Source organism: Coffea arabica, chromosome 7e, assembly GCF_036785885.1.
Source record: "Coffea arabica cultivar ET-39 chromosome 7e, Coffea Arabica ET-39 HiFi, whole genome shotgun sequence".
Lineage (NCBI taxonomy): Eukaryota > Viridiplantae > Streptophyta > Magnoliopsida > Gentianales > Rubiaceae > Coffea > Coffea arabica.
In genome coordinates, this window is record NC_092323.1 from 10,057,660 (window position 1) to 10,066,874 (window position 9,215).

At 38.8% G+C, this 9,215-nt stretch overlaps 1 protein-coding gene across 6 annotated transcripts; it reads left to right on the forward strand.

Moving 5' to 3' along the window:
- The first annotated feature begins 1,479 nt into the window (after positions 1-1,479).
- On the forward strand, positions 1,480-8,761 carry LOC113702404 (protein DETOXIFICATION 45, chloroplastic). Of its 6 annotated transcripts, none has more exons than XM_027223596.2 (15): positions 1,485-1,864; positions 3,420-3,748; positions 4,318-4,460; positions 4,767-4,910; positions 4,985-5,109; positions 5,276-5,411; positions 5,513-5,609; positions 5,683-5,783; positions 6,211-6,374; positions 6,843-6,914; positions 7,040-7,156; positions 7,239-7,334; positions 7,426-7,547; positions 7,940-8,000; positions 8,320-8,761. In XM_027223596.2, exons 2-15 carry the CDS (start codon positions 3,447-3,449, stop codon positions 8,344-8,346), a joined length of 1,707 nt encoding a protein of 568 aa, XP_027079397.1. In that variant the 5' UTR covers positions 1,485-1,864; positions 3,420-3,446; the 3' UTR covers positions 8,347-8,761. The 6 variants fall into 6 exon arrangements, with proteins under 6 accessions (XP_027079399.1, XP_027079397.1, XP_027079398.1 ...); XM_072059907.1 differs by lacking the exon at positions 1,485-1,864 and adding an exon at positions 3,831-3,915 and having other exon boundaries at positions 3,624-3,748; XM_027223598.2 differs by lacking the exon at positions 6,843-6,914 and having other exon boundaries at positions 1,480-1,864.
- Positions 8,762-9,215: the final 454 nt, after the last annotated feature.

Consider the following 9,215-nt stretch of genomic DNA (forward strand, 5'->3'; position numbering starts at 1 on the left):
TCCTTCCCGAACTTGAACAAAGAAAAACTCCATTGCAGCCAAAGAAGTTGCTGAACTGGAAGCATGCGAGAAACCAACAATCCGCCTTTCCCATTGTACAGGTGTGAGAAAATGTCGAGGGTCATGCACAGATTGTGGCTGCTGGGCAGAGATTTGTGGAATGCACGGATGGTGGCTGCAGATTTTGGCAGTGAATTGACAAGGAGATGTGCAGCCGTTCAACGGAGGTCATACCTGGGTTTCTGAAAAGAATTAATGTAGCTGAATAGCAAAGAGATGCATATGAAGAAGTAAGAAGACAAGAAAGGAAAGTCACTGCAAAATAGAGAATTGCACAGATGAGTGAGTGATTGTCTCTCCTCAATCCTCAGTAGGCCCCCACTTCCCAAAGTGCAGCGGAGTCGACCAACAGAGCATTTCTTTGCTCTGCTGCTACTGTAACCGTGTCTCTCAAAACAAAACAAAACTCACTACCGCCACCGACCGCACCAGCTCTCTCTCATCGGACAAAAGAGTAGATTGCAGCCACTGGAATTTTATCATCCCTATAAATGGACCTGGAGAACCAGCAGCAAGGCTTGCTTCTTCTTCAGAATGGCCACAACAGCAGCTCCAACAATAACACAAGGGCCCCCACCAATATAGCCACCACATTCTCCAGACTGACCTCCACCACCTTGAACCACCACAGGATTTTCTTCAATGATTACGATGATGATGATGAGGAGGAGGAGAGGGAGGAGCATGAGGATGACTGTGGTCGTGGCCCATCACTCCCAGTAGGCCAAGAATGTCCATTCTCAAGGCCCTTCGTGATTCTTGATTTGATATGGAACTTGGGGTTTATGTTGGTGGCTGCCTTTGTGCTTTTGACTACCGTCACCGAGAGACCCAGCACCCCTTTAAGGCTTTGGGTTGGTGGCTATGCTCTGCAGTGCCCCTTGCATGCAGGTTTTGTTTGGCTTCACTCTTAAAGCAGCCATTTTTACATTCATCATTTCCACGGTACTGGTAGTCGGGAAGTTGCAGCAGTAGCCGATAATGGCAGACAGAGGGAGAGATAGTGATGAAAGTAAACAGCTCATTGTGGAAAAAAATGTCCTTCGTATTTCGGTGTGCGTCTCACGTAATCGTAGATTCCGTCGATATTAACTGCTGATTTTGACAAAAGGTCTAACATTTTGTATTTTGGATAGATAGGGGGCCAAAAATTTACTTGTAATTGTTTGGGGACCAAAAGTTCATCCATCTAATAGTTTGAGGGCCACTGGGACTCTTTGCCCTAATTTATTTGTATCGGTTCAACCTATTTGTAATTTCACAAATAAGAGCAAGAATTGATGAAAATGATTAGAATCAACTTTTCAAAAATATTTGTCAAGGTTCAACCTTATGTTGTTGCTACAACAGTCACCTATTCAACATAAAATAATAGGTAATGTAAGAGTAGTAATAAAACCCTCTACCCGTTTGGTTGGAGGGTTTAGGGTGTAGGCAATGGGTATGGCCATCAATGATGGTCATTGATAATGTTTGGAATACTGCAATGGTAATGATCTATGATAATGGAAGAACAAAAACTCTTCAATGGCCATTCCAGAGTAAATTGGGCACTTTTGTCTTGATTACTCACCAAACCACAAAAATAATATAAAGAAACCTTCATTGCACCAAAAACTCTCTCCCTCTCGACACCTCTTTCACTCACATTCTCACCGCGTAGCACCCCTTGCTTCTACCGCCTTTTCCAAGCTTTCCCTTAACCCTTCAGCTCTAGATTCCTCCAACATATATAGGTCAACCGTGGGATCCAAGCAAGAGATGGTTGAGTTTTCTTCATCTTCTTCTTCTCCTGATTTAGCTGGTAATGATTGAGTCTTCTTCTTCTTCTTCTTCTTCATGATGTTGGGTATTCATGGTGAATTGTTTTTTTTTTTTTTAAATTAGCAATTGGTAGTGATGGTGGTGGGTTTTCAGATTTGTACAAACTGGAAAAAAAATAGTTTGTTAAATTTCAATTGAAATTTTGTTTTCACTAACATGGGTGGAGATGATTTGAAGAATTTGAGATGAATTTGTGAAGTTTTGGGAACTACTATATATGTTTCCTGATGTCATAGGCTATGATTGTTGGCTGCTACTTGGCGGTGGTTTGGCTCAGAGATCAGCCCATTCCATTATGAAGCAAGAAAAAATATTGAAGAACAAAAATAGGAAATCCATTATAGTAATAAAAAGAAATGGAATATCATTGTCATTGTCATTGTCATTGTCATTGTCATTGTGGAATTCCAACCAAACGGGTGGTATATTTATTTGTATCGGTTCAACTTATTTGTAATTTACAAATAAGAGCAAGGATTGATGAAAATGATTAGAATCAACTTTTCAAAAATATTTGTCAAGGTTCAACGTTATGTTGCTGCTACAGCAGTCACCCATTCGCCATAAAATAATAGGTAACGTAATAGTAGTAATAAAAGAGATCTATTCAACTATCAAAAACTAAAGACTCTGATTCAGGAACCAGAGCAGACCATGTATACAATCATGAATATTAGTCAAGATTCTTTCTTCTTTTTTCTTTTTTTTTTTTGAGTACTATTAGTCAAGACTAGAGAAAAATAACTATGGGTCCTTTTCGTCATGCCCCTCTTCCTGTGGTCCTAAAACATTGGCAAAGAGTTATACACGTCCGTACATGTTTTTCCTGACACTTAAGTACTTGTGAAATTCCTCGTGAACAACGTAGCAATGCACAGAATTTTCCCAACAGCTTTCTGAAACTGTACCTCCTAGGCTACTTACGCTGTCATTCCAATAAAATTTCTACAGGGTTCAGAAATTTTTTTCGAAAAAGATTTTTTTTAAAAAAAAAAAAAAAAAAAAGAGTTCTGACCAGTTGATCCGCGAGGAGAAACTTCAAAGAATAGTAGTAATATTTCACAAGCAAGTAGCAGAACTTAAATGTGTCAAAGATGTCTGCAATAATCAGAGTTGCATATTTTTTGTTGGTTGAGTTGGCGGCGGACAGAGTACCGAGATTGATCTCAGTTAAGTGTTTCTTTTCTTGTCTCCCTCCATCTCTATTTTGGAGTCTTTTTATGGTTTGTAATGTCCACTTCATGCTTGTTTCGAACGGTTGAGAAATTTGTTTGTTTACTTGCTTCATTCGACATTTTTTTTTTGACTCCCTGGGATGGCTTTTCTTGAATTCTTTTTGGCAGCTTTCCTGACTGAAAGACTATAAGAACTTTTGACTGACAAAAAAGAAAAAAAACATATCTCCACCTTAAAAATATGCAAGCGTGCCATGAAGTCAAAGAATCAGTATTAAAAATGAGGATCCAAGAGTTGGAAATAATCGAATTTGGTGTGGGTTCTTATGGAAGAATCAGTCGGAGTGTGATATTTTGCAGGTTTTGCTACATTCTGATTGAGCCCAAATGTCAGTCATTAAACTCTCTGGTGGTGCTACACTAGTTCGTGGGAATACTGCGGGTAAATGTGGAAGAAGGCCAATTAGGAAGGCTACCAATCTACAAAATTCTTCAAAATGGATTCTTCATAGTGATTTTCTTGGAGCAAATCAGAGGAAGGTATTGACATGCAACAATGCTGCTCCGAATTCTGGATTAGTCAGTGATCAGCATTCTTTGAATTATGAAGCGGGTTCTTCTTCTTATGTGGAAAAAAGGTGTACTTCAACCCGAGAGCGACTCTGTAGCGGATCAAATGAAGGAGACATGTAAGTATGAGACTTAATGCACCACTTGATTCTTGTCATATTTGCCTGATTTTGATTTCTATCTGGATTGTCCTGGCATCAGAGCTGAGCGTGCTTCTTAACCTTAATACATATTTTGGGTTTCTACCGTGAGGTGATTCAGATTGGACAGTGCCTGCTTGCCGATGGTGATTCTCCATTTCCTTTTTTGGGTGATAGTGACATCTTAAATTTGTGAATTAGAAATACTACTATTAAAGAAATGGGAAGGGATTGTGGTACAGTTTATAGGCGCAACTTCTAGTCACAATTAGCTGCTCAAATTGGGCTTATGATTGATGTGGCCTGATCTAGGCTGGTAAGTTTAATCATCAAAGCTCTTCTTTTCCTTTTATTTTTTCAAAAAAAAAAAAAAAGACGGGGTGGGGGATTGGACAGCTCAGGTCGAGCCACATAAAACTCAGCTGGACTTGGACCGCAAATAGGCCTGGCATGTAATTCTTTGTTTTCACCAATTCTGAGAAATGTTATTACTTAGCTGCAAATAAACGGGTAATAACAATAAGGAAATGTGGTGTTGCGAATGTTAGAGCTGTGACAGGAACGTTAAAGGATCAACCCAATGCTCCAGCTGTCTTTTGTGAGCTAGCAATGCTGTCACTGCCAGCTATTGCAGGACAAGCAATTGAACCTTTAGCACAACTCATGGGAACGGCTTATGTTGGAAGATTAGGTAAACTCATCTACTTTCATGAGTACTCTTCTTTATTTTTGGCCAAATTTTTTCCTACCATACTTGTACTCTCACTGATGCATGTCTGCCTATGAATAGCAGATGTCAATTTTAATCACTTAGGCTAAGAAGTGGAAACACGGTAATGTGATGAGTGGTTTTGCTTGTGATCTGCTAGGTTAGTTATGAAATACACATACATTTGTCACCTCCATAGGCTTACATTTGTTCCTCTTCCATTCCAACTTGTTTCTCTGCTGCATGGTCTGGTAAGTGCCTAATTGAATTTCTTTTTTTTTTTTTAAGGTGTACTCGAGTTGGCTGCAGGCGGAGTATCACTTTCAATATTCAATGTTATATCTAAGGTGTTCAACATTCCTCTCCTTAGTCTGTCTACTTCGTTTGTCGCTGAAGATATTTCTCAACACTCACACGAGGACACCACTCCAGGTAAACTTAAATGGGTGCTACAGTTAATATTATGGGGGTCTCAAAGATTTTACTGAACTGCTGTGCTCAAACAGATAGAAGAAGGGCTTTAGCCTCAGTTTCTACAGCCTTAGCTTTATCTTTTGCAATTGGATTATTTGAGGCAGCAGCAATGACCTTAGGATCAGGACTCTTTCTGAACATTATGGGTGTATCAACAGTAAGTTTTACGTGTATCGAACTTGATAAAACTGGGAAAGCATCGGACATATTTATACTTGGAATCAAAGTATATATTCTACAATTTGTATCAACTATAGGAATTTGTACTTTCAATACATCATTGAGTGTTTAGTAAGGTTCCAAGGATCTTATTTTCTTAACAGGCTTCCCCAATGCGTAGTCCAGCTGAAAACTTTCTTAGACTCAGAGCAATTGGAGCTCCAGCAGTAGTGGTTTCTCTTGCCATTCAAGGCATATTCCGCGGTTTCAAGGATACAAGGACCACTGTCTTATGTTTAGGCAAGACTAATTTGTTGTTGAAACTCTTGAATGGTCCTGTTGGAATTTAGGATTCTTTAAATTATCCAACTTATCTTTACAAATGGAAAATGAATGTGCAGGAATTGGCAATTTGGCAGCTGTGTTCTTCTTTCCAGTATCCATGTATACCTTTCGCTTGGGTATAACTGGTGCAGCAATTTCCACAGTTGCATCTCAGTAGGTCCTTGCACCAAAGCAACTAGTTTTTACCTGTCTCTGATGATAATATATTCATGTTTCAACATTTCAGATACATTGTCACCATTTTGATGTTGTGGCATCTGAACAAGAGGACCATACTGCAGTTCTGCAATATGAAAAATTTGCAGTTTGGTGACTACTTAAGATCAGGTAAATGGTTATTTTCCTGGATTTAGGATCAGATTATGTCCTGGTTACTTGTTCTCTCTCTTTGGAGCAAAATTTGATTCCTTGTTTTCTTTTTTTTCTTTTAGCTAGCATCTTGGGCTAAGAGGCAATGTCATTAATGTCTGTCCAATCTGATAAGAATTTCATTGATCCCACTTTTCACAGTCAACCCACCTTAATGTACTCCACCAAGGAATCTCCTATGTCTGATATTCTTGCTCTGAGGCCTGGACCATGTTGGTCTCTCCAACATGAAGAGATCTTAAAACTGTTTTCATCAGAGCCTTTATGAAAACTGTTGCTTTAATCTTTTTCCTTCCTGTTCGATTTTCTCCCTAAAGGATGTAGAGACTGGGCAGTTGCATGAGCTGAAGGAAACATCTCATATTCATACACATTTTCTGCTCAGGTGGTTTTGTTCTAGGAAAAACTGTAGCTGTTGCAACAACAGTGACTTTGAGCACGTCAATGGTTGCCCATCTTGGAGCTCTATCTGTGGCTGCTCATCAGATATGCTTGCAAGTTTGGTTGGCTGCTCCACTCCTAGTTGAAGCTCAAGCTTCTGCTGCTCAGGTAACAGAATTATCACGCTTTGCTCATTGGTTCATGTAGTATTGAATGAACACCAAGGTATTGTATTCAATATTGCATGTTTAGAATTGAATTAGAATGTTATTGGGTTGTTTCTAACGTTCTACGGAGGGGACCTCACAAACAGTACATGTTACTCGATCTGTACTCTGTGGAAGTGAACTTTCAGATGATTACAAAATGCAGTCCTCTTCCTCTCAAGGAATATGAAAATCATTCGCATTACAGACTTGAACTTGATAATTAGCTGATTGATAATGGACTTTTACATGCTGAGTGTTGAGTCCTTGCATATGCAATGGAACAAACGTTCATCTGGGAAAATTTCTCATAAAAATGGGTTCGTTTAACCCGAGCTCTTTGCCCTGTGTTACTGGACAGTTAGTTTTAACTTCTCGGTGCTATCTTGATGGCAGAAAGCATCTAATTCAATGGTACTATTGTTTATAGGCTCTAATCGCAAGTTCATTTGCTAAAGCTGAGTTCAGCAGAGTCAAAGAGATAACATATGCAGTCTTAAAGGTGGTTTAGTCGCTCATGTCTCCTCATTTGAGCTTTCCTTCAACCACATCTGAACAGTTTTTTCACCTCACCTATCTCCCTACTATTTAATGTTCTTTGATATATTGCCACCTATGCTTCTCCAGACAGGATTACTCACAGGTGTTGCTTTAGCTGTCATATTGGGCTTGTCTCTTCCTCTATTGGCCAAATTGTTTACTACTGATGCACAAGTGCAAAATATAATTGGATCTGTTATACTGGTATGTTTATGACTGCACTTCTTTCAGTTTTAACAGTTTTCCTGTTTCTTTCCAAAAGACATAAATATCTGTGCCTTCACAGCTCGTCAGTGCCAGTCAGCCTCTTAGTGCTCTGGCATACGTTTTTGACGGTCTCCATTATGGTGTTTCTGATTTCCCCTATGCAGGTTGCTCGATGGTATGTGGCCTGTCTATAATGTTTAATAGTAGAATGTTTACCTTTACATTGTACGTCTTGACATTCATTTACAACTCCAAAAACTTTTCAGATGGTCATCGGGGCAATCTCATCAGCATTTCTCATCCAAGCTTCTTCAATGCTTGGTCTTTCAGGAATTTGGTCAGGTTTGACTTTATTCATGGGGTTGCGCTCCATCAGTGGATTTTGGAGGTAAATGGCAGCAGTGGAATTTTTCTTGTCTCGGCACTGAGATTGTTGCTTTTATGGGTTCTCTCTTCCAAAATGCAATAGTACTGCAATACTTGTCTATGCAGAAACCCCAAAAGGAAAGTTTCATCTTAGAAACTACAGCAGCTTTATTGCTGAAAATTTCTGAATATTATCCGTGTCACTTCTCCTGAGTCTTGGTGACTTCTTCCTTTTTCTTGCCTAACGCTGCTAACTTCAAACCTGAGTCAGGGTGAAGTGCCCTTGAGTTTTTCTTTTTCCTGCAAAACGGACTCGACGTTTTCAGTGATTTAAGAATTCTCACCAAGTAGTTTCTCGCTACGCTTGATATTGTGCATCTCGTGATTTACCATTAAATCTTTTCTCATTTTCAGGTTATCACAAAAAAGTGGTCCGTGGTGGTTCTTGCAGGACAGGAACGAACTTGAAACTAAGGTTGGTGGTAATGGCCCTTTTACTGTCATACTAAAAAACAAACTTGATCTGATAATTACCCCTTCTTTAGACCATAAATGTTTAATATATAGAAAGAGCCAAAAAGAAAATGAGGGTTGTCCTTTCTTTTTTTTAAAAAAAAAAAATATTAGATAAGATTTTAGATTGCTGTAAAAATTGTTTATCTCGGCTACTTATCATATCGAAGGGAGAGGAGTTGGTTCAGATCAGTGTGCTTATCAAGCTAACCTTTTCAAGTCAGACATGAATACTTTGGATTTCCTTTTATCTTCATATAACTCAAGTTTGTCTTTCACAGGTCGCAGTGATTCCTGAACGGCAATGAGTTCCGAAGCATTACTTGCTTCTGTTGCATTCATCTTTCTTCAGCTCCTCATTTCTTGACTCAATTTGTTCCCTGTTCTAAACATATGAAATAGTTGAGGAATCTGTGGTAACTCAGTCTGTTTAGGTGGAGCTGCATTAAGTTGTCTCCACATTTTATTCCATTCCATGCTCGCATATTGATATAATCTACACAACCTGATGTTCAGTTGTCAAAAACCATACTCCTGTAACGAGCACAGATTGTATTCTCCAGATCCAAGGGCAACATGGTTGAAGATTAGATACAACCTACTGTCTCTATAGTTTCTTCTGTTAAAGTGTAAAACCACCGTACTTCAGAAATTTTCTGTTCATATAAATTTGGTCCTCTCATGGGGTCAAGAATGCCAGTGGGACAAATAAATTTGAGACCACGTATGAAGTGTAGTTGCTCCAATGATTCAGGAGATGGAGACCACTGACCAAATAACATGTTATCAGACACATGTGATGTCCTGTTAATTCAGCACAGCAGAGAGGAAACTACCCAAATTAAAGATGATATTGAAATCTACAGCAACTGATGATTGTGATTGAAAAGCAAGAACAATAATGTTCAACTAATCTGTGAAATTGAAATTGGTGATGAGCTTTCTCATCCCAAGTTTAGGTTATTTACAACAAATGATTCTCACTTGTTTGTTTGTTGGATGAAAATGCCATAATAATTGAGTCTACTATGACTATCATTGAACCAAAAATCTTTCTCAGACTGCTATCATATTGCATTGAATCATCACTTAGTTTTATGGGAAGGACAGTACTAGTTTTCCTCCAACAAATAGAATGTATTGTGCTTTTCAAGAAGATCTCTCTCTCTAGTCTCTA